This window comes from Ascaphus truei, chromosome 1 (genome assembly GCF_040206685.1).
Source record: "Ascaphus truei isolate aAscTru1 chromosome 1, aAscTru1.hap1, whole genome shotgun sequence".
Lineage (NCBI taxonomy): Eukaryota > Metazoa > Chordata > Amphibia > Anura > Ascaphidae > Ascaphus > Ascaphus truei.
In genome coordinates, this window is record NC_134483.1 from 279,813,000 (window position 1) to 279,838,723 (window position 25,724).

Genomic DNA, 25,724 nt, shown 5'->3' on the forward strand with positions numbered 1-25,724 from the left:
AATTTCAATACATTTGTATTCTTGAAATAAGGACACTTAGCCTTGAATATCATTTGATTAAAATAATCAATTTGATAAACTCATTATACCGTGGTGTAACTTTCAATATTAGGTATAATTGGATCAAACAATATTGCACGTATTCCAAACTTGTGTCTTTTATAATCACAGACTCTTTACTTAAGTCATTCTTTTACCCTCTTTATAAAAAATGCTGCAGTTCCCAGTCTACATTGAGCCCTTGAGGGGTCCTGGTATTAAATTGAAACATCCAATACATCTCACGTTTATTTAAGATGTTTAGCCTGTCACCCCCTCTTTTTAACATTTCTACATACTCAATTGCCATGAATTTGAAATTTAATAGCCCGCCCTGGGGATATTCTACAAAATGTCTTGACACTGGATGTTGTATGTCTTTGATTCTGATGTATCTCACGTGTTCCATTATTCGCTGTTTTAATGGTCTTATTGTCCTGCCAATGTATCCCTTAGAGCACTTACACCAAATATAATAAACTACAAATTGTGTATTGCAATTTATGAAAGTACTGATCTCATAGGGTTTTTTTAATCTGTGAACTTCAATGTTTTTGGCTGGCCTTGCATATTTGCAGATCTTACATTGGCCACATCTGAAAAAGCCTTTTGTTTTTATCAATGTAGTAGTTTGAACATTGGGAGTAAAGAGACTGGGGGAAAGATAATTTCCAAGTGTTTTTGCTTTCGTAAACACTGTTCTTGGACCCTGTTTGATAAACGGGATCAAATCATTGTCAAGGTGTAAAATATTCCAATGTCTGCTTATGATGCTCTTAATTTGTTGTGCTTGTGTGCTATATTTAGTTATGAAAAAAGGGGTTCCCAAGTCATTTGTGTTTTGATTCAAATTCCTTTTAGCCGTCTTTTTAATTGTTTTAGCCCCACAATTAGCAATAAGACAATCCCTATTTGATTTTAATGCAGATTCAAAAGCATTTTTTAGAGTTAGTTCATCATACCCACGTTGTTTAAATCTCTCAGTCAGGCTCCTAGAGTGGTCAATGAATGTCTCATCCGAAGAACAAATTCTTCTAAGTCTCATATATTGACTTTTTGGAATGCCTTTTATTAATGGCCTTGGATGACTGCTGTCAAATCTCAAAAAAGTATTCCGTGAATTGATTTTCCTGTACACCTCCATCTGGATGGTACAGGATAAATCAATATATAAATGTACATCTAAATAATTTATACTTGTGGGGTGATTTTCAAATGTAAAGTTCAGATTAAACTGATTGGTGTTGAGTATATCGATGAATGTACCTAACATATCAATAGTACCGTCCCAAATGAGGATCAGGTCATCGATATATCTCTTACACTGGTGACACACTTTATTCGAGCTCGGCTAGTCCCACGAATTCGGGTATACCCGGGTGTATTGAGGTTTGTGACTGTTTTCTGCCCGAGTGCATTGAGTTATTTTCCGGCAGGGATTGAAGCATTTTATTCCCGCTGGCTGCAATACTGCACAGTACATATATATATACTGCATTACAATTCATGAATTTATGCCATCTGGTAGACACGCGAAGCATTGCAGCCTATTAAATCCTAATCATTATCATTTAACAGATCAGCCGCCCGGCAGCCAGGCATGAACCCAGGCTGGGAAGGCAAATGCAACGGGGCTTGTCAGAGGTGAGGAGCGGCGCATTCCAGGTATCTGCCAGGTACATACCGGGTATTTGCTCGAATAAAGTGTGTCGGTGCAGTATATTTTGTGGTTTGCAGTTTGTGGTTTCCAATCTTCAGCAGCAGCAGCAGATGCACTGCTGTTTTCCCTGTACTCTCTTCAATTGTTCCTTGGTAGGAGCACGCAGGACAGGACCAGGATATCCCCAAGGTCAGCAGTGAGTAATCCATTTACTTCATTTATGTGATCAGTCCCACACACGGTTACCTAGACCACCACATAAGACTTACCTATATGGCTAGTGGCATAATCTATGGGAGTGTGTTTAACATTGGACTATCTGGAATCCTGAGTCTTATGAACTGTCCTATGCTATGAAGATGTTTATATTATTATATTTTTATATCATGATCAAACATTGCCTACTCCTGGTTAGCATCACAAGTGGGAATTAACCCTCCCCTTCCCTTTCATATAATCATGGCAACAATTCTTTAAAGGAGACAATTTCATTGTTATGTTGTTAAAAAAAAAAAAAAAAATAGCATGTTAATTGAGAACGATTGTACCTAAAATCTTAGCAGCTTTCAGTAAATCTGCATTTATGGGCAATTGAGAACACAGAAACTACATTGTACGTATCCCCAATTCTTATATTCAAGTGGCAAAAAGGCAAATCATATTTCAGCCTTTGATTGTTGTACTTTTTTTTTACATAGTTACATACATAGTAGAGGAGGTTGAAAAAGACATATCCATCAAGTTCAACCTATGCTAATTTAGGATGACAAATACTTATCCTATATTTGTACTTGCAGTTTATTGATACAGAGGAAGACAAACAAAAAAAATGATTTAAAGCACACAATCATCTTTGTAACTAGAGACTTTTCCCCCCTTATTCATCCTACCTGGGCGATGAGGTGTGTGTCCTCCTTGACGACTCTCAGGATTGCCTTCCACATAAATAGACTGTTTACACTCCATAAAAAAGTTATACTTGCTGATGTCTTTACTTGAGCGCTATAACATTAAACTGCTGTACCCCTCCCACCCCCAACTCCCCACTCCATTCCCTCATTATTTATGTATCCTTACCTTTACATCCCCCCCTCCCTCTTTTGTTATACCTTGAAAACCTCAACAAAAACAGGACGATAAAATAAAAAATAAACACAATCATCTTACCCACGGATTTCATCTGCTTACTGATGGCCTGGCAGATCTCCTTAGCCGCTGCGTTTTGGGCTTTCTCCCCTAGTAGGCTGCCCACGGTGGCTCTCAGGATAAAGGACACGCACCTCCGGGAGTACACGGCCTCCACATGCGTCTGGGTGGCACTGGGGTGTGAGAGCAGGTCAAGCACGTGAGACAGGAACGTGGCAAAATTGCGCTCCAGCCACTCGCCTCCTAGTGTCGTGACAAAAATCACGTACGCCTGTGACCAACAGAAAAGTCAAGTCAACAAGCCACTTTAAAAGGATGTTATTAAATAGAAACAGTTTTAAGAAGCATTACATGGACTGTAAAAAATAAAAATATTAAATATATATATATATATTATATATGTAGAGGTATCAGTACCGTGTTAGCCGAGCTTCAATAATCAAAAAATAAATAGACGATACCGTTCTGTGGCTAACGAAATGCTTTTATTTGTGCGAGCTTTCGAGATACACTGATCTCTTCTTCTGGCGATGTTACAATGAATGAAGCAAGCAAAGGGTATACTTAAAAACAGTGTCTCTAGGAATGTTATCTGTGCTCGTCCCTCCCCCGTGTGTGGATGTGATTTATGGCTAGAGGTGTTAAATGGCTCCTGAAAGTTAGTGATGTAAGAGTGTGTGTGTGAATCTGTATGAATATAAATGAATGGAGAGCCCACCGTGTATACAGTGCTTTACAAAAGGTGTGTGTGGAGTGGGAGTTAATATAAATGATGTGGGTAGGTATTCAGCAGCACAACTGAATGCGGGACGAAACCATGCCAAGATGCAAGATGCAAAACCTGCACAATGCTCTACACAGCGGACACACATTTTAGTGCACCGTCAGGCCCAGTCAAATTAATACATCAAGGCTAAGCACCGTTTAGTAATCTGGGCCATTTAGGTCTTTCAATTCCATATAAAAAGCCTAGTTTAATGGGATAGTGAGCAGCCAACATGCATTAAAGATCTATAAACGGTCAGTAAAAGTGGTATCAACCCATGGTTACAATTCCCAATAAACCAGTACTTAAATGACAAAACAAAGCTAACAAATTGAACAAGATTTGATTCCATTATTATTCACAACACCATTCTTTACCAATAGAAAAAGCTTGCAATAATGTGACCAGTCAAAAGGCCATTTTGGTTTTCTTCACTGTCTAGTGCAGGGGTGCACAAGATTTTTCTGGTGTGGCGCAGGCGGTTGCAGAGGTCCCACACTCTTCCCCAAGGCATTTAAATTAAATGCCGGGGGACCGCGCAAGGCCTCTGCAACTCAACTCAGCCATGGCATGTGACATCACATGACCCCACTGCGTCATTCGATGCCCGTCATGGCAACGCAGCATCAGGGTCACATGACCCCGCAGCAAAAAGGTAGAGGGGGGGGGGGCAGCACCAGAAGTTTGTGTACCCGTGATCTAGCATATTATTGTAGAATGTGGAGACAATTCTGCATGTAGAACAAGAGTAGCTAAAACAAACATGAAGGAGAGACATTATTTTGTAATAAACCTTAGCATCACGTGGGATTTTAGTTTACTGCAAACCCAATGAGCATCCCATAAAAGTGACCTAATGAACTGACAGAATGCACAGTACGATTGTGTTTTTCTTTGTTGATGGCCGAGATCTCTCCCTTGTGTCCTCATTGCATGGAAGTCATTTTTGAAGTAGTTACAAATTACTGGCGAGTGTCACCTCTGTGGTGGACACGAGGACAGGTGATCCCCTAGTGAAAGATCTAGTGTAAGCTTCATGTGATCTCAAACAAATTACTTTCTGTGGTGTACTAAAATTAGGTCAAGCTCTTTGGTAGAGAAATGCATTGGCTTGGTTTCATTGTGTGTACAGCCAGGCTCTTCAACTGCCTGCCCATAGGTCAAATGGGGCCCGCAAAGAGCCTTCATGTGGCCCTTAAGACTCTCTGCTCCTGCTAATTTCATACAACTAGTTGCTTAGGCAGCTAAATGCAGTTTTTTCAAACTGAAAACACTTGTAACTTAAGGTAGCTTAAATATGTATTTAAATACAAATGTTATCAAAGGTTTGTAAAATATTAAAATACATGTTAAATATTTAAATGAAATTTTTTATATTATATATATATATATATATATATATATATATATATATATATAAAAAAATTCATTTAAATATTTAACATGTATTTTAATATTTTACAAACCTTTGATAACATTTGTATATATTGTGACAAACGCCCCTCTTTTGTAGTGCTGACGTCTGTCTGGGTTCTTCCCGACACAGTCTTCTAGGGTTAATTATACAACAAACAGGATCATGCAAAGTATTGTGCTGCTTAACTCAGGCTTCTGCCTGCTTTATTTTCATCCAATTAAGGTACTGCAGCTTTAACATGTGTAGGTTAGAGGTACTCAGATACTTTCATTCAGCAGTTCACACATTTCAGTGTTACAATATTTCCCACTCTGTTATTTCAAGAAATAAAACCAAAATCATATAAGCAAATCCTATCCCTTTCAGGGATCTAACTACACATCAGAATCAGTCTCTCTAACAGCTGCTGGCCAACTAAACTGGTTCCCCAGCTTAAAACAATGCTCTCTCATTTAGGGACACAAGATACAGCACAGTCTTTTAGCAACAGCAGTAATCATTTGTTTTGTCTTATCTGTTCGTGGGGTCCAGGCAAATCCTCTGGTACTGTCATACGTGGAGAGGCCGTCAACCTCGATACTGGATGCAGGAGAGTAGCGACACCCCCAGCCCCCAGGCTCCAAGGAGAGAGAGTGAAATGCAAAACCTCCCTGCTCTAAATACCTGTGCATGTGATTAGAAGAGCAGGTGAGGGAGAACTAGAGCCATTGTAATCTGTGGTCTGGATTTTCCATCCAGCTGCCTGAGTTAATGGGAAGCTGTGGAACGGATCATTAACTATTCCTGCACTTTCTGCTCTAAAATGGGGCAGAAAGCTGCCTAACATCTTTGGACTATGTCACAATATATATATATATATATATATATATATATATATATATATATAACAAAAGAAACAGCGCACAATCCTAGGGCATTACCAGAAAAATTGGATTTATTATAAAAAGTAGGGGGGAAGACAATGCCCACTTACAAGATGGATTAAATAGAAATCACATAAACGTTTCTTTATAACTGTGTCATGGTACGGCTTTAAATGCCCACCGCCAGCTGAGGGAACCTCCGGATTGTAGCCCGAGACACCATCTGCCTCTCGGGCTACGACACACACACACACACACACACACACACACACGCGCACGCACGCATGCACGCACGAACGTGTAACCTTTCCACTCCAAAATGTTGTCCGATATGGAGAACTGGTTGAAGGGTCCCTGTGTGTACAGGTCAACGTAAGAGCAGAATGCACAATAAAAATATTCATTACTATTACTGTACTAAATTAAACTGATGCCAGGGAAACCACAATGCAGGTTTCAATCACTAAATGAATGGTAAAAGCAATTATTTGGAGATGTGGTGCAAGGCTTGGGAGACGAAGCAAAACAAAAACACACACCTCAAAAATAACTAGTTTAGAAGCCTGCTTCCATTATTTAGACTTTTAAGGATATTTTAGCAAAGAATTACAATGTACGTTTTGCTTTCTAATACATCCACACTATTACTGCCCTCACTTACAGAACAGGTACCTTGAGTAAAGTTCTGTAGTAGAATTCAGAGTTGATAATGGTATTATAGAACTCCAGGGTTATCACTTTGTAGGATGTATTAACCATCTCTTAACATTTGAGAATTCATGTATGTGCAGCCATGTAAGTTTTTCATGGCAGGGACTACCCAATCACATTGTTTTCAAAATTATTTATTGTTGACACTGTTACTAGCCAAAGTTGTATTTTTCATTTCCAAAAATGCTAAAAAATAAAACTCTGCTTCATTGTTGTACAGAAGTAGAAAATAATACACACAAGATGTTAATGGCTATTTTTTACTTTCTAGGCTATGTACGGCTGCTTATAGGTTTATACATATTGCAGAACAAACCTGTGTAACGCCAACTCTCACTTCTCGACTGATTGATCCTCCGCCTTTCAACATTTCTCCTCCACTCTTAAGGAATCCGGAGCCTCCCCGCAGAAATCCTGTGGCCATAAGTTCCAACACCTCCTCTAACGTGGCCCTCTTAACATTCTGTCGCATGACTTTAGTGAATAAGATAAAAAGTAAAACAAAACAAATTAAAAAAATAAATCTAACTTGAAAGGTACAGGTCATTGACGATGGCATTAGGAATGGAGCTCTTGTAGAGAAATAGAGATGTGCAAAGACAGCTGTCTAGGGATTTACACTAATAGTGTCTTCATCCCTCATTGGACTCTGGCTTTACTGCTGGGTTTCCTAATCCAAGAAGAAGTTTGATGCTTTGTTATTAAGCCGCACATGTCAAGACTCTACAATAATGAATTTCTGAGAGATTTTGACCACTGGAATTTTACTAGAAGTACTTTGCTGGTTACTGACTGGGGATTTTGGTTATTCCCACCCACCTTCTGTACGAGTCCTAATGAATGCAACCGAGCTGCTGTAAACCTACCTGTTGCTTGCTTTGGCATTAATGCCGTGGCCATAACCGTTCCCAAGAGTTTAGAAACTGCGACTCTCACTCCATAGTTGGAGCCTTCTAAGGCCTTAAAACAAAGTGTTGCTACGTTCTCCAGCTCGGCTGTCCACATGAAAACGGCCTCGGGCTGCAGCTCCAGCAGGCACTGCGAAAAAAAAACATTACTTAAGTAATAATCTCCGAAGAACAGGGCATTACTGGCCAATAATTCCCTGGCTGGAAGAGTTGAAGGCCCGAGGCGAAGCCAAGGGACTTTAACCCAGACAGGGCATTATTGGCCAGTAATACCATGTTCTGAGGGGATTATTACTATTATAGGCTAAATGTAGGCTAATTATGTTTTCTTTACATTTTTCATAAAAAAAGATAGGACACTTTTGTAGTCATATTGATTTTTATCAGCATGATCATCTACATTCTTATGTTTTTACTGCAAGTTTATTAAAAGAAAATTGTACATACACACAACCACCCTTTATAACACACACACACACACACACACACACACACACACACACACACACACACACACACACACACACACACACACACACACACACACACACACACACACACACACACACACACACACACACACACACACACACACACACACACACACACACAGCAGCCCCCCCTATACACACAAACACACTCTGCAACCCCCCTCTATACGGAAACACACTCTGCAGTCCCCCCTCCTGTACACCCACAAACACACACAGCAATGCCCCCTGTAAACCCACAAAACTGCAGAGACACACACATACCAAAACACACTCAACTCGTATTAACTCAATACGGCATAAACGGCAATACTAGGCAAGCTCCACAGGCAGTGAAAGGGTTACATTTAAAATGTTGAGCATTTCTATATAGCCACTTCATAAATCTGTTCCTGATCAACCCCATCCATAGAGGAGGAGCATAAATAAGTCTCAAATACCTTTTTTGTGCTCAAATTCAGTTTTAATGATCAGTACACTTAAGCCTTAAAGAATTTTACTGAGTTTTTAATGAAAAAAAAAAAAGGCACCTTTACAACAAATGTGAAAATTGAATATTCTCTAAAAGTAAAGTAGTAGAAGACAATGAGGCTTATTTGATAAGCTCCAAAGCACACCGATGTTGAAGTCTCTGGCATATATGGTTTAGTACTAAATTAAAAAATCTAACCCACGTGAATAATTGCGATAGGTATAGTATCTGACATAGTGTTGAACAATTATATCCAATAGTGTCTTTAGTATGTTGGTTCTTTCTTCAGAAATTACGAAGATACCTCTCAGATCTTAAGCTTAAATGCAACAATATGCAGGTAGTCTTTGTTATCCAACGTTTCTCTTTTGCAACAAATGGAATATCCAACGCTTTACAATGCAACCCTAAGGGCCGTTTTTTTAAGCCAGAATGCGTTATCCGATGCCTGAATGCGTTATCCAACGCTCACCGCCACTGATTAACATGGGACTCACTTTACAACGGTTTTACAATCCAACGCTACTTCCAGAACGGATTCCGTTGGATAACCGAGGACTGCCTGTACATGTATAATTACTTTCGTTCTACAATTGCTATTTAAATCTGAATAAAATACTGCTTTTTCACCAGAACAAAATGGTCATTTGCTACAAATTTGAGATAAAGCTACAAGCATCATCAGAAAATCATAAAAAGATTGACTACCCATTTGGAAGTTCATTAGTTATGTTATCAAGCAAACACAATAATATCCATTTAGTATTGCTTTGCATGATTGTCTACACCAGTAATTTTCAACCAGGGTTTCGTGGAACCCCGGGGTTCGCGAGCACCCCTCAGGGGTTCCACAGCCGCCATGGGGGTTAGAGCTGGGAGAACTCTCCTATGCTGTCCCAGGGCCCCGCGGCGGAACCCCCACATAGCAAGGACCCGGCGGCTACGGAGCTCAGCAGCAGCCACACGGTCACTGCTATCCTTCCTCTCCCTGCGTCGGAAGTCGTGTCAACTTCCTGCTGACAGGGGGGAGAGGAAGGATCAGGCAAGAGCACGCAGCTCCCTCAAAGAGAGAGAGCGAGGGGTGTGTCAGTCTCTGTGTGTCAGTGTTAGAGCATGTGTGTGTGTGTGTAAGCTAGAGAGGGAGTGTGTGTGTGTATGCGAGTGGGGGAGTGTGTGTGTAAGCGAGTGGGGAATGTTAGCGAGTTGCAGAGTGTGTGTGTTTGTATAAGCGAGTGGGGGAGTGTGTGTCAGCGAGTGGGGGGAGTGTGCGTGTGTAAGCGAGTGGGGGAGTGTGTGTGTAAGCGAATGGGGGAGTGTGTGTGTAAGCGAATGGGGGAGTGTGTGTGTAAGCGAATGGGGGAGTGTGTGTGTAAGCGAGTGGGGGAGTGTGTGTGTAAGCGAGTGGGGGAGTGTGTGTGTGTAAGCGAGTGGGGGAGTATGTGGGTGTATGCGAGTAGGGGAGTGTGTGTGTGTGTGTGTGTGTATGAGAGTGGGGGAGTATGTGGGTGTATGCGAGTGGGGGAGTATGTGGGTGTATGCGAGTGGGGGAGTATGTGGTTGTATAAGCGAGTGGGGGAGTGTGTGTAATGGGGGAGTGTGTGTAATGAGGGAGTGTGTGTGTAAGCGAGTTGGGGAGTGTGTGTGTGTAAGCGAGCGGGGGAGTGTGTGTGTGTGTGTAAGCAATTGGGGGAGTGTGTGTGTGTGTGTAAGCGAGTGGGGGAGTGTGTATAAGCGAAGTTGGGGAGTGTGTGTGTGTAAGCGAGTTGTGAAGTGTGTGTGTGTGTGTAAGAGAGTGGGGTGTGTGTGTAAGCAAGTGGGGGAATGTGTGTAAGCAAGTGGGGGAGTGTGTGTGTAAGCAAGTGGGGGAGTGTAGGTGTGTGTGTAAGCGAGTGGGGGAGTGTGTGTGTATAAGAGAGAGGGTGAGTGTGTGTGTATGCAAGTGAAGGAATGTGTGTGAGCGACTGGGGGAGTGGGTGTGTGAGCAAGTGGGGGAGTGAGTGTGTGAGCAAGCGAGTGAGGAATGTTAGCGAGTTGCGGAGTGTGTGTGTTTGTGTAAGCGAGTGGGGGAGTGTGTGCCAGCGAGTGGGGGGAGTGTGTGTGTATGTGTAAGCGAGTGGGTGAGTGTGTGTGTGTAAGCGAGTGGGGGAGTGTGTGTGTGTGTGTGTAAGCGAATGGGGGAGTTTGTGGGTGTGTAAGCGAGTGGGGGAGTGTGTGGGTGTGTAAGCGAGTGGGGGAGTGTGTGGGTGTATAAGCGAGTGGGGGAGTATGTGGGTGTATAAGCGAGTGGGGGGAGTATGTGGGTGTATAAGCGAGTGGGGGAGTATGTGGGTGTGTAAGCAAGTGGGGGAGTGTGTGGGTGTGTAAGCGAGTGGGGGAGTATGTGAGTGTATAAGCGAGTGGGGGAGTATGTGGGTGTATAAGCGAGTGGGGGAGTATGTGGGTGTATAAGCAAGTGGGGGAGTATGTGGGTGTATAAGCAAGTGGGGGAGTATGTGGGTGTATATGCGAGTGGGGGAGTGTGTGTGTGTGTGTAAGCGAGTGGAGGAGTGTGTGTAAGCGAATGGGGGAGTGTGTGTGTAAGCGAGTTGGGGAGTGAGTGTGTGTAAGCGAGTTGGGGAGTGTGTGTGTAAGCAAGTTCCACAGCCGCCATGGGGGGGGGAGAGCTGGGAGAACTCTCCTATGCTGTCCCAGGGCCCCGTGGCGGAACCCCCACATAGCAAGGACCGGCGGCTACGGAGCTCAGCAGCAGCCACACGGTCACTGCTATCCTTCCTCTCCCTGCGTCGGAAGTCGTGTCAACTTCCTGCTGACAGGGGGGAGAGGAAGGATCAGGCAAGAGCACGCAGCTCCCTCAAAGAGAGAGAGAGAGGGGTGTGTCAGTCTCTGTGTGTCACTGTTAGAGCATGTGTCAAAGAGTGTATGTGTGTGTGTGTGTAAGCGAGAGGGGGAGAGTGTGTGTATGCGAGTGGGGGAGTGTGTGTGAGCGAGTGGGTGTGTGTGTGTATGTGAGCAAGTGGGCGAGTGTGTGAGCGAGTGGGGGTGTGTATGTATGTGAGCAAGTGGGGGAGTGTGTGTGTGAGCGAGTGGGGGAGTGTGCGTGTGTGTGTGTAAGCAAGTGGGGGGTGTGTGTAAAAGAGAGAGGGGGAGTGTGTGTGTATGCAAGTGGAGGAATGTGTGTAAGCGAGTGGGGAATGTTATCGAGCTGCGGAGTGTGTGTGTGTAAGCGAGTGGGGAATGTTAGCGAGCTGCGGAGTGTGTGTGTGTAAGCGAATGGGGGAATGTGTGTGTGTGGGGGAATGTGTGTGTGTAAGCGAATGGGGGAATGTGTGTGTGTAAGCGCATGGGGCAGTGTGTGCGTAAGCGAATGGGGGAGTGTGTGTGTGTAAGCGAGCGGGGGAGTGTGTGGGTGTATGCGAGTGGGGGAGTGTGTGGGTGTATGCGAGTGGGGGAGTGTGTGGGTGTATGCGAGTGGGGGAGTGTGTGGGTGTATGCGAGTGGGGGAGTGTGTGGGTGTATGCGAGTGGGGGAGTGTGTGGGTGTATGCGAGTGGGGGAGTGTGTGGGTGTATGCGTGTGGGGGAGTGTGTGGGTGTATGCGAGTCGGGGAGTGTGTGGGTGTATGCGTGTGGGGGAGTATGTGGGTGTATGCGAGTGGGGGAGTATGTGGGTGTATGCGAGTGGGGGAGTATGTGGGTGTATGCGAGTGGGGGAGTATGCGGGTGTATGCGAGTGGGGGAGTATGCGGGTGTATGCGAGTGGGGGAGTATGCGGGTGTATGCGAGTGGGGGAGTATGTGGGTGTATGCGAGTGGGGGACTGTGTGTGTATGCGAGTGGGGGAGTGTGTGGGTGTATGCGAGTGGGGGACTGTGTGTGTATGCGAGTGGGGGAGTGTGTGGGTGTATGCAAGTGGGGGAGTATGTGGGAGTATGCGAGTGGGGGAGTATGTGGGTGTATAAGCGAGTGGGGGAGTGTGTGTAAGCGAATGGGGGAGCGTGTGTGTGTAAGCGAGTTGGGGAGTGTGTGTGTGTGTGCGTAAGCGAGTGGGGGAGTGTGTATGCGAGTGGGGGAGTGTGTGTATGCGAGTGGGGGAGTGTGTGTGTGGGAGTGTGTGTGTAAGCGAGAGGGGGAGTGTGTGTGTATGCGAGTGGGGGAGTGTGTGTGTGGGAGTGTGTGTGTAAGCGAGAGGGGGAGTGTGTGTGTTTGTGTGTGTAAGAGAGTGGGGGTTTGTGTAAGCAAGTGGGGGAGTGTGTGTGTAAGCAAGTGGGGGAGTGTGTGTGTAAGCAAGTGGGGGAGTGTGTGTGTAAGCAAGTGGGGGAGTGTGTGTGTAAGCGAGTGGGGGAGTTTGTGTGTAAGCGAGTGGGGGAGTTTGTGTGTAAGCGAGTGGGGGAGTTTGTGTGTAAGCGAGTGGGGGAGTTTGTGTGTAAGCGAGAGGTGGAGTTGTTGTGTAAGCGAGAGGGGGAGTTTGTGTGTAAGCGAGAGGGGTAGTTTGTGTGTAAGCGAGAGGGGTAGTTTGTGTGTAAGCGAGAGGGGGAGTTTGTGTGTAAGCGAGAGGGGGAGTTTGTGTGTAAGCGAGAGGGGGAGTTTGTGTGTAAGCGAGAGGGGGAGTTTGTGTGTAAGCGAGAGGGGGAGTTTGTGTGTAAGCGAGAGGGGGAGTTTGTGTGTAAGCGAGAGGGGGAGTTTGTGTGTAAGCGAGAGGGGGAGTTTGTGTGTAAGCGAGAGGGGGGTTTGTGTGTAAGCGAGAGGGGGAGTTTGTGTGTAAGCGAGAGGGGGCGTTTGTGTGTAAGCGAGAGGGGGAGTTTGTGTGTAAGCGAGAGGGGGAGTGTGTGTGTAAGCAAGAGGGGGAGTGTGTGTGTGTAAGCGAGTGGGGGAGTGTGTGTGTAAGCGAGTGGGGGAGTGTATGTGTAAGCGAGTGTGGGAGTGTATGTGTAAGCGAGTGGGGGAGTGTATGTGTAAGCGAGTGGGGGAGTGTGCGTGTATGCGAGTGGGGAAGTGTGTGTGTATGCGAGTGGGGGAGTGTGTGGGTGTATGCGAGTGGGGGAGTGTGTGTATTGTATTGTATGTCTTTATTTATATAGCGCCATTAATGTACATAGCGCTTCACAGTAGTAATACATGTGGTAATCGAATAAATAACAGATAATATAAATAACAGATCATGGGAATAAGTGCTTTAGACAAACATAACATTAAGGAAGAGGAGTCCCTGCCCCGAGGAGCTTACAATCTAATTGGTAGGTAGGGAGAACATACAGAGACAGTAGGAGGGAATTCTGGTAAGTGCGTCTGCAGGGGGCCAAGCTTTATGTATCATGTGTTCAGAATGTTCACAGTGCTATTCGTATACTTCTTTAAGCAAGTGTGTCTTAAGGTGGGTTTTAAAGGTGGATAGAGAGGGTGCTAGTCGGGTACTGAGGGGAAGGGCATTCCAGAGGTGTGGGGCAGTCAGTGAAAAAGGTTTAAGTCGGGAGAGGGCTTTAGATAAAAAGGGGGTAGAAAGAAGACATCCTTGAGCAGAACGCAAGAGTCGGGGTGGTGCATAGCGAGAAATTAGGGCTGAGATGTAAGGAGGGGCAGAAGAGTGTAAAGCTTTAAACGTGAGGAGAAGAATGGAGTGTGAGATGCGGGATTTGATTGGAAGCCAGGAGAGGGATTTCAGGAGGGGAGATGCTGAGACAGATCTAGGAAAGAGTAGAGTGATTCTGGCAGCAGCATTTAGGATAGATTGTAGGGGAGACAGGTGAGAGGCAGGAAGGCCGGACAGCAGGAGGTTACAGTAATCAAGACGGGAGAGAATGAGGGCCTGAGTCAGAGTTTTAGCAGTCGAGCAACAGAGGACGAGAGGGGGAGTTTGTGTGTGTATGTGTGTGTAAGCGAGTGGGGAAGTGTGTGTATGCGAGTGGGGGAGTGTGTGTGTAAGCGAGTGGGGGTGTGTGTGTGTGTGTGTATATGTAAGCAAATGGGGGAGTGTGTGTATATGTAAGCGAATGGGGGAGTGTGTGTGTGTAAGCAAGTGGGGGAATGTGTGTGTGTGTAAGCAAGTGGGGGAATGTGTATGTGTGTGTAAGCAAGTGGGGGAATGTGTGTGTGTGTGTGTAAGCAAGTGGGGGAATGTGTGTGTGTGTGTAAGCAAGTGGGGGAATGTGTGTGTGTGTGTGTAAGCAAGTGGGGGAATGTGTGTGTAAGCAAGTGGGGGAATGTGTGTGTAAGCAAGTGGGGGAATGTGTGTGTAAGCAAGTGGGGGAATGTGTGTGTAAGCAAGTGGGGGAATGTGTGTGTAAGCAAGTGGGGGAATGTGTGTGTAAGCAAGTGGGGGAATGTGTGTGTAAGCAAGTAGGGGAATGTGTGTGTAAGCGTGGGGGAGTGTGTGTAAGAGTGGGGGAGTGTGTGTGTGTAAGAGAGTGGTGGACTGAGTGTGTAAGAGTAAGAGAGTGGTGGACTGTGTGTGTAAGAGTAAGAGAGTGGGGGAGTTTGTGTGTGTGTGTAAGCGAGAGGGGGAGTTTGTGTGTGTGTAAGCGAGAGGGGGAGTTTGTGTGTGTGTTTAAGCGAGAGGGGGAGTTTGTGTGTGTGTGTAAGCGAGAGGGGGAGTTTGTGTGTGTGTAAGCGAGAGGGGGAGTTTGTGTGTGTGTAAGCGAGAGGGGGAGTTTGTGTGTGTGTAAGCGAGAGGGGGAGTTTGTGTGTGTGTAAGCGAGAGGAGGAGTTTGTGTGTAAGCGAGAGGGGGAGTGTATGTGTAAGTGAGTGGGGGAGTGTGTGTAAGCGAGTGGGGGAGTGTATGTGTGTGCAAGAGGGGTAGAGTGAGGGGGGAGGGGAGAGTGTGTGGCGGAGGAAAGAGACAGGGGTAAGGGGGTGGGGGAGAGAGACGGGAGCGACGAGAGAATGGGGGCGAGGGTTGGGGTTCTTCAGAATTTCAAAATCGAATTCTGGGGTTCCCCAACCAAAAAAAGGTTTAAAACCACTGGTCTACACAGTATATTATTTGTTTTGTAGCTTCATGCAGTTCTTATTCACATTACACAGTGGTTACTCACCTTGGCTACAGCACATCGTACAGCCATGGACCTGTCAGTCAGAAGGGAACGAGCGTTCTTGTAGATGTCTCTGTGGCTGGAAGATGCAGCCCCTCCGAGACCGCCAAGGACCTTCTGCAAACTCATTAGGATTTCACTGCGACCCTGCGACTTAAACGGCACAAGAGAACAGTCACAATACCAGATAACGTAGGACAACTTAAGCTTTATACAGTTGCATTCGCCCTTCTGTCTAAAAGGAAGTAAAGATAGATAATTGCAGCGACTATAAATCATAAATAAAAAAATTAAAAAAGTTACTTAACACTAGGTTTTAAATAAAAGAAAATAGCTACTTTATACCAAACTGAATATAGCAAATTTATGTGGAACTCTATTTTGATGTTATTTTCAGTGTATGTATGTATGTATGTATGTATGTATGTACCGTGTATGTGTTTCACTAGATGTGCTAAAACTGAGCTTTGTCTGTGTTTTATGTTCTGTCTCTGGTTTTAAATATATATTGCCATGCTCAGTAGCACTCCTCTGTGACACTCATATGCTTATATATATATGTTGTGGTTATTTTTGGGGGTTCAATAGGAGCTTGTTAGGTGTCCAGTATATATATATATATATACACATTACCGCATAGCAGCAAAAAGGAGACAGCACTCAGGTGAATGAAAATGAATGTATTAAATACAGCACATAACTTGGAGTATAACTTGGAGTTATGTGCTGTATTTAATACATTCATTTTTCATTCACCTGAGTGCTGTCTCCTTTTTGCTGCTATGCGGTAATGTATACTTTTATTGTTTATATGGGACATGCACCTATTCATTATTGAATTTCTATTGGAGTGCCAGTGATTTTTTATCACATATACATACATACATACATACATACATACATACATACATACATATTTTACATTGAAAACCGCATGCAGTCGAGTTGATCATAGTTTAGTCGCACCATCCTGGAGACACCTTCACTAGACTGATGATTTCCAGAGGTTAGATATGTTTCAGATCACTGCTTAACCAATAACGGAGTGTGATGGCATCTTTGGAAAGATGACTATGAGCACATGACTTGCAAACACACTGTTCCGCGTACTCCAGCTACATCAGAGGTACTTGTAAAAAGCCAAAAACAGCTGTTACGATATGACTGCTCTTGAGAAATGTCCTAAGGGAGGACTGAAATGTTGAAAGCTTCATAAATAAATTGTATTATTCATGCATCGAGACCCGTCACCCTGCTTATATGATTTTGTGTTCAATTTTCATTAACTTCTTCTTACCAAGGCTCTAGAGCAGGAGTGGCCAACTTCAATACTCAATGTTCACCAACAGGTCAGGTTTTCAGGCTATCCCAGCTTCATCACATCAGTGATCAATCAGTTGCTCCGTTAGAATGGCAGCCACCTGTGCTGAAGCAGGGATATCCTGAAAACCTGGCCTGTTGATGGCCATTGATGAATGGAGTTGGCCACCCGTGCTCTAGATATTCGTAGAAACTGGGATCATAAACTCGAGAAGTTTTTAGAAGGCCATCTAATTGTGCATCTTACCTCAGCACTTTTCAGTGACTTTAAGAGGTTATTCACGGTTTCAGGAAAGGAGCTTCCCAGCATCCTACCCATCTTCTCATAAAATGCTCCGACACAAGCAACAGCGGCCCTGAAAGAGGCAGAAGCTATCAGTACCCATTTCAAGTACATACATCAAAATAAGCGTTTAGAATAAGTGCTAATGTATGGTCCCGTGTGTGACCCGGATATATAGATACAGATAAAATATACACAGATGCTGGTGACCCTGATAGTACCTCAGCAGAACAGTTTTGTCTGCAATTAGCATTCAGTTATGCATTTGTTACAAATTGTTGCCAGAGAAGGACCGCGGCTGATTAAATAGTCTGCTTCAGTATGTACAAGACTATTAAAAAGAATATTAAACTAAATACCTCCCAGTCCAGTGTACCAGACTGGTTGCAATATGGATATGAGGGACCTTGTAATAACTGGCACATGCAAAGATAGATGGATAGCTTGTGCCTCAGTGTGGTATATATGTTGGAACCAGTCTCATGTCTGTCAATGATGTACCGGACAGACAGCTGTATATATAACCACAACTGATTGAATGGTTACTCTAAGAGAGTACACGGTGGAGTTAGTAGTGAGTGATCAGTGCACAGTATCTCAAACTCACATACTAAATATTTCCAGAGGTTGGTATACCTAGAAATAGTACTCAAATCTTAAGGGTAAACAAAATAAATGAAATAAAAAGGTCCTTAAAGGCGACACAGGGTATTAAAAATGAACACTAAAGCTACTGTTTAGCTAGGGAAAAGAGGCTTCAAAGTGGGAGCCTTAGACACCCTAATGGGTTAAGTATACACAAGGTCTCCCACAAGGCGCACTAACAGTATCTAGTTAGTGCCATAGATAGCCTAAGCCTATGTGGAAGCAGTGAAACAAATGTATAATACAAGCTAAACTGTAAGCTGCTTCTCAGGGTCCTCCGTGGAAACAGCACAAATAGTACAGTAGGGATAAGCAGGTATCTGGGTATATTGCTAATATGTCAGTAGGTGTTTAAAAAGATACCCGAAAACCAGTTGGTAATAGTGACCTATGTATAGGGTATGTATATATAAGTAGTGTCACCCAGGTTGCTCAGGGAAGTGGACACAGTTCAAAGGGTATCAGGCAATCAGACTTATCAGTTGACCTGAATATATACACTATTCCACATTTAATGTAATGGAGATCTATACAGGTCGCTGGGTATATACTGTGCATATGTGCAGTGTGGGTGCAGCGGATATGGTCTCCAATACACTCAAACATGTAAAAGTACCAAGATAGATAATACCTGAGTGGATGAGACCAGAATGCGTTATGAACACTGCATCAATCGGATTATATCTACAGAGATTCCACCCGGCGTGGTGTATTCATGAACACCACAGAACGTTAGCTAGCCGGGTGGAGAGAAGTATATCTCATATAGCAGCAAGCCTAGATATAGCTGAGCCCTGTGAAGGCTGCCACGGGGCTATGCTAGACGCCACCGCACTGACACATGTGCTGACGTCACAGAGGAGTGGCCACCACCGACGGCCGTTTCGCGTCGCACTGACGCTTTCTCAAGGTGGCCCCGCCTCTATGGTAGCCGAACGTTTAAATAGGCGAGCGTTGCCTTGGCAACAGTGGCGCTAAGTTAAGTATATGTGTTAGTAATAAAACATGTGTTTGTGTTGCTATTTATTTGTGTGAAAGTTCTGGCTGGCTTCCTGATAGAACCTGAGTAAATTCAGAACAGTAAGGCAGCAAATGAAGGGTTGCCGAGACGGATAAGCGAGTGATTGTATGCAATAGACACTAAATGGTAGAATGGAGGCATATACCATCAGGGGTAAATATGTTTACAAATATATCAATAAATCTATAAACATATGCCATCCAAGAGGCTCATGATGATAGGGAACAGAGAGATAGTACCTAGCTGTAAATGTGCCAGTACATAATGCTGGGATATGGAGTGGATACAGTATAGGCTATGGTGTATAAGGGGTGTTACAGCCCAAATACTGGAGCCAAAGTGAATATCACACTTACACCCCATGGTTATCAGATCCTGGCAGTATGAGTATATATGGTCTTATCGTGATGTCAAAAGTGGCATAAGGTATAAAAAATATTCTAACCAATAAATGGGGCAAACATAAATCCCTCATTTAAACCCTGCGGATAGAGTTCCTAGGGTATAAATCCACTTTGCCTCGTTTTTGAGGAGTTCTCTGTCCCAGTCACCCCCTTCTGATTGTTTCTGGGAGTTGGTATATGCCCTTAAAACGTAAGTTGGAGGGATGCGCATGCGCGGCTGGTTGAGGATGGCTGCATAGACACACAGCTCCTCCAACCGCCGGCACAATAAAGCAATTAAACAATAGCAAAACCAGCATTTTTGAGAAAAAAAACATAGCGACGGCTGCCTAAACCCTTCCCAGTTAAGATAATCCACCCCAAAAAAGGATGGCAGCTACAAGACAAAAGACTCGCCGAAAGTCAGATGTCAGGGCCTACTTCACCGGCCAAAGCAAGGCAGGGACTGCAGAGATGTCAGCAGTATCTGACTCAGACTCAGCCCAGGATGTAGAGGGCTCCGGAGCGGCAGCAGAACAAACAAAAGTCATCAAAAAAGAAATATCAAGACTATTAATTGATCTCAAATCTTTCTTCAGAGGAGAGGTGGAGGGGCTCAGACATGATCTGGTACAGATAGGGACGAGGACCAACGACCTGGAGGAGCGTATGGACGTTAGCTCAACTGCCCACAAGGAGACAAACTCCCGGGTACAAGCGCTGGAACAGAGAGTGGCAGAGTTGGAAGCCAGACAAGAGGACGGGGAGAATAGAGATCGAAGAAATAACCTCAGAGTGAGGGGGATCCCAGAAGAAATTCTGGATCCAGAAGCTTTACTCTCCCGCTGGATGGCCTCAATATTACCAGGCAGCCCGGCCTCAGACTTTAGGATGGACAGATGCCATAGGGCCTTACGATCCAGACCAGTGCCCTCCAACCCCCCTAGGGATGTGATCCTCCGGCTCCACTACTTCTCTGTCAAAGAAGAGGTGAGCAGAATAGCCCGTGCCACCCCACACATTACCTTCGAGGGGATTACCCTGTTGATCTTCCAGGATCTGTCCCCGCTGACACTGGCCAGACGGAGAGCTGTGGGGCACATAACTAAGGCCCTAAGGGACAATGAGGTGCGCTACCGTTGGGCATTCCCATTCGCCCTAGTAGCCATCAAAAACGGCAGACCGCAGGTGCTCAAGCACCCCTCAGAAGGGGCAGCCTTCCTTAAAAAACTGGGTGTGCGGGGATCACAGGACAATGGAGCGGAGGGAGCCCAGCAGGGGAAGAGGACGGACTCCCCGACAGGAAAGCAGGGCACCTCTCCCACGCCGGAGAGGAGAATCAGCAAGGAGGGGGGCAGAGGGAAAAGCCCGTAAAGGAGAGACTCTATAAAGTTCAGGAGCTGCAGTTGCGCCCGTTGCGCAGTTTAAACACACCCTGCCACACAGGCTACACCAGACATCCCCCTACCGTGAGATTGCCGAGGTTCCGGAGTTGTCCCGAGTCCAAAGATGACGGCATTCAGCAGATGGCCGCAGCGCATGGGTCCCCAAAATGGCGGTTATGCACCTAATGGTGAGGAAGAAGGACGGAAGGGCGCGAGATTTCCAATGGCGGCGGGGGTTTCGGCGGGAAGATCTGCTCTGCCGGATGGACCCGCCCAGAGAGCCCCCCCCGATCCAGCCCTCTCGTCTCGGCAGTCCACCGCGGAATGAGATCAACACGCCCACACCGGTGACGTCATGGATCCCGCTATCACGAGAGTTGGTGGAGAGGCGCGGTGAAGAGCCCGGGCAGACGCCAGGATGACGTCAGATACGAGGCGACCGGCTAGGAGTACAGCGATCTCCTCTGGCGGGGGCACGCGAGCTCCTCCGCCGGGGAGGCGATCACAGGACAGGCGGAGTCCCGCAGAAAAGACTCAGCGGTGCAGAAGGAGGTTGCCTGGCCGCTCGAGGAGGGGACATGCACGGGCGGGAGGGGGGAGGGGGGGGGGAGGGGGGGGAAGAGGTAGCACAGGCCCCCATCAGGGACAGGAGACAAAGGGGGGAAGACAGCATAGACAAGCCTAATAGCCATAAACAAAGCAGAGTACAGGGGCAAAGTACCATGGTCTGAGCAAGAATAGCATAGAGTAGATAGCGGACAAAAGAACATGAGTGAGAACAAAGGGGTACTGGAGCGGCGCAAGCGGAGGTCTCCCAGGAGAGATAACAGAAATGCGGCAACGAGGGACCCGGCAGGATCCTAGAGGGAGGGGGAGAGAGGGAGAGCACCCGAGCCCGGAAGCAGGGAAGAATGTATGAGGGGAGGTAGAAACGGTCAGCGGTTAAAAGGGCAGGCAGAGAACAGGGTGAAAAGTTGTAGTTGCAGTTTTAGATAAAAGGAAGAGTTCATGATTCGAGCTCAAGGTAGTTAAACGCTTAAGTTTGGATTAATAAGAGTTAATAAAATAGATAGAAGAGAAATTAGTTGTTAGGTTTTGTAACGCACAGAGCGGCCGGCGGGGAGGGGGGGCAGCCACCACTCTGCCTGCAGGCATGTGCGTCTTCGCCAGGAGGGGGGTCATATCCCACCTACCTGGTTCTGACCCGGAGATCTGTGGCGAGTTCTGGAAGCCACAGAGAGGGACCAAGGGGGAGGAGGGTCCAGGGAGAAAATCTCTCCTCCGGGCATTGAACCCGAGGTCTTCTAAGACCAATACGGTTCTCATGATGTATTTAGGTGTTTTATGTGTGTACTCTTCCCTCATGTTTTTTCCCTTTCCTTCACCAGTCCCAACAGGCGGTGGGTTGAATAGGCGCTTCCGGAGTCTACACCACAGAGTCCATGAACAGAACATGTCCAGGGTCAGGGGTAAGATCAGACCGGCTTACTTTCTAGGTCCACACAGACACTACTACATAAAATGGAGGTAATTTTCATCTCGCAGAACGCCAAAGGGCTCAACAGTCCACGTAAGCGGAGAGTCGCTTTCACTGAATTCAAGAGGAGAGGGGCTGACGTGGTCTTCCTACAGGAGACTCACTTCAGCTCGCGTAATAATCCAAAATTTCTTGACTCTAGCTTTCGTAAGTTCTTTTTAGCATCAGGGGCAGAGAAAAAGAAAGGTGTAGCTATTCTATTCCAAAATCACACCCCCTTCCAGGTTGAAAAGATTAAAAGGGACCCAAAGGGAAGGTATCTGGTGCTGGTCGGGCTCCTTAAACAGGTCAGAATGACATTAGCGTGTATATACGCTCCAAACGAGGGTCAGCTAGACTTCTACAACACATTCTTCCAGAAGCTGCAGGTATGGGCTGAGGGACAAATAATTCTAGGGGGCGACTTTAACACAGTCATGAATGCAAAGGTAGACAGATCTACGTCCCAAAAAAATAATAAGAAAGAAGGGAATAGCTCATTACTGAAAGGCCTTAAACAGACTAGCCTGGTGGACATATGGAGAGAGCAGCACCAGGGAGACCGCAGTTATTCATTCTACTCCCACCCACATGACAGCTACAGTAGGATTGACCACTTCTTTGTATCGGGCAGAATGGTCCCACAAATTTCCGACACAAACATACATGATATTACTTGGTCGGACCATGCATCGGTAGAGCTAAGATGCACCCAATTGAGTAATGCCAGCCCGGGAGCAAACTGGAAGCTAAATGAATCAATAATCAAAATACCGGAGACCCAAAACAAAGTGAAATCTGAAATATCAGAGTATTTCCGGATAAATAGTGGCAGTGTAGAATCCCAATCACTGCTATGGGAGGCTCATAAGGCCACGATTAGGGGGGTTTTAATCGGTATAGCGGCAAATAGGAAAAAGAAAAAGGAAGCCAAATTAGCCCAGCTGTATCACAGGTTACATGAGCTCTCTACTCTACATAACCAGACAGGTAGAGATGTTGATCTGAGGGAGTTGAAGGATGTTAGAATTCAGCTAAACCTCCTCCTTACTTCCCGAGCGGAGAAAGACATGAGTTGGACACAGAGGAAGTTCTATGAGAAAGCTAACAAACCGGACACTATGCTAGCCACCAGACTCCGTAATAGGAAACCAAATTTTAACATTCATTCTATTACGACCGCAGGAGGCCAGAGTTCCTCAAACCCTAAAGTCATAGTAGGGGAGTTTGCGAAATTCTACGAACAGCTGTACAATGGAGAGAAGGTAGTTCACAATGCTAGGACAAGTAGTAATCTACAGAAATTCCTAGCAGACGCAGCCTTGCCACAAGTAAACAGAAAGGAGCGAGAGGCTCTGCAACGAGACTTCACAAGGGAAGAACTAGAGGCGGTTGTAAAAAACTTAAAAGCATCAAAAGCCCCAGGCCCGGATGGGTTCTCCAATCTGTATTACAAAAAATTTATCGGAGTCTTAGCTCCACACATGCTCCAGCTGTTTAATGGAGTATTAGCAGGAGAGCCCTTTCCGGGACAGATGCTCCAGGCGTCAATCTCGGTAATTCATAAAGAGGACAAGGATCCCACTAGCTGCCAAAGTTACCGGCCAATATCATTAATTAACACAGATGTAAAAATCTACGCTAAATTGCTGGCCAATAGATTAAATGTAATCCTGCCGGGGCTCATCCACCCGGATCAAGTTGGCTTCATTAGAGGTAGACAAGCGGCCGACAACACTAGAAGAATTGTTGATATAATAGATTTCATGGGAGCCAACGAGATTCGGGGTGTGGCCCTAAGCTTAGACGCGGAAAAGGCCTTTGACAGGATTGATTGGCCATACCTGGAGTCCACGCTTGGCGCATTTGGGTTTGGAGGCAAATTCCAACAGGCTGTCAAAGCACTATATACGGCACCGTCAGCCAGAGTAGTTCACCAGGGATTCCCCTCGGAACTATTCCCAATTAAAAGTGGGACGAGGCAGGGATGTCCGCTTTCGCCCCTGCTATTCGCCTTATGCATCGAACCACTCGCAGCACAAATTCGGAGTAACGCTGATATCGCTGGGGTACAGATCCATTCGCAGGAGCACAAAGTGGCTCTGTACGCGGATGATATCATTCTAACCCTTGCCAAGCCGCTTATCTCGCTGCCTAATCTGTTCGAGCTTCTAGAGCGTTTTGCCCAGATCTCTGGCTTCAAAATAAATCAAACTAAATCAGAGGCCTTAAGCCTACACCTGCCAAAAGAAATGGAGAAGTTGATAGAACTCAACTTTGAGTTCAGATGGCGTCCATCCGCCATGAAATACCTAGGAGTGCAGATCACAAAAAAGGCGAGCTCCTTATATTCGGCGAACTATCCCAGACTGCTGAGGACTCTCAAAAAAGAGCTGCAGGAATGGAAGGCATATGGTATTTCTTGGTTGGGGAGGATCTATAGTGTCAAGATGAACATCCTTCCCCGAATTCTATACCTGTTCCAAACTCTCCCGGTTGCCGTGGTTAGAGCAGACATCGCAGGGCTCCAAAAGGCTATTTCCCAATTTATTTGGAAAGATAAAAAACCACGAATTAAAGGGAAAATTATGCAAAAATCCAAGGAAGCTGGTGGCCTGGCAGTCCCGAGCGTCTTGTCCTACTATAAAGCGGCACAATTGTGTCAAATCACGCAGTGGCATGGGGACCCGGGGCTCAGGAGGTGGGTGGCACTGGAGAAGGAGGTGTGCGCCCCGCTTGAGCTCAGGGACCTAATCTGGTACCCGAGGACACGGGTGAAGGATAAGCTCATCCCACTATCCTCTGTGCTCAACTCACTCTCGGTCTGGGAGGCTTCTAAAACTAGCTGCTCTCTGACCTCCAAACACACACTGATGGCTCCTTTATTTGGCAATCCGGACTTTGCTCCTGGGCTGACGGAAAAATGCTTCCCGCGCTGGCGGCAATTAGGGATTAGTCGGTTGAAGGACCTGGAGGATAAAAGCAAGATCAAATCTTTTGAACTATTACAGTCAGAAACGGGCGTACCTAACACTGATTTTATGAGGTACCTCCAGGTCCGGGCATTTTATAACGCACACCCGGTGAGACCACCGCTGACCAAATTCGAACAGCTCTGCGTGCGCGGAGCCGACACGCGGGGACTAATCTCTGCGTTGTACAGAGAGGTGGTGAATACTGACTCAGACAGGACAGTCAAACCCAGTTTTATGACACAATGGGAAGAGGATCTCCAGACACAATTAGAGGATGAGGACTGGGCTGCGGTGTTCAAAGCTGCGGCCTCGAGCTCCATATGCACGACATTGAAGGAGAACTCATATAAGGTATTATTAAGGTGGTATCTCACCCCAATCAGATTAGCTAAATTTGTCCGGGGGGCTTCCCCGCTCTGCCCCAGGCGGTGCGGGGAACAGGGGGATCTGGTGCACATGCTGTGGTCTTGCCCAAGATTAGTGCCGGTCTGGACCCAGATCCGCGATTGGCTGCAGAGGATCTTTTTAGGGCTCACAATACAGCTGGACCCGTGGCTATTTTTATTAGGTAAACCTACAAACGAGGTATCTAGATCGGGTAACAAGCTGATAGCACATTTTGCTACCGCTATGAGGTGCGAGACCGCAGCACTGTGGAATCAGAACGCAATTCCGTCTATTGATAAAATTAGAAACAGAA

The 25,724-nt window shown here is 45.8% G+C and overlaps 1 protein-coding gene across 15 annotated transcripts in view; it reads right to left on the reverse strand.

Annotated features, from left to right (window-relative positions):
• Window positions 1-25,724, reverse strand: part of LOC142497176 (HEAT repeat-containing protein 5B-like) — a 63,096-nt gene that overhangs the window by 24,915 nt on the left and 12,457 nt on the right. For 10 of the 15 annotated variants that reach the window (XR_012802201.1, XM_075604639.1, XM_075604684.1 and 7 more), the window contains 5 exons: window positions 17,064-17,172; window positions 15,500-15,649; window positions 7,469-7,640; window positions 6,919-7,076; window positions 2,867-3,116 (listed from right to left, as the gene is read on the reverse strand). Coding sequence is in view for 14 of the 15 variants with exons in the window: in XM_075604639.1 (XP_075460754.1) it covers window positions 2,867-3,116; window positions 6,919-7,076; window positions 7,469-7,640; window positions 15,500-15,649; window positions 17,064-17,172 (839 nt within the window). In the remaining variant the exon portion in view is untranslated. Of the gene's footprint in view, window positions 1-2,866; window positions 3,117-6,918; window positions 7,077-7,468; window positions 7,641-15,499; window positions 15,650-16,418; window positions 16,631-17,063; window positions 17,173-25,724 lie in introns of those variants that run through there. The other 5 variants (XM_075604692.1, XM_075604648.1, XM_075604739.1 and 2 more) reach the window with 4 other exon arrangements.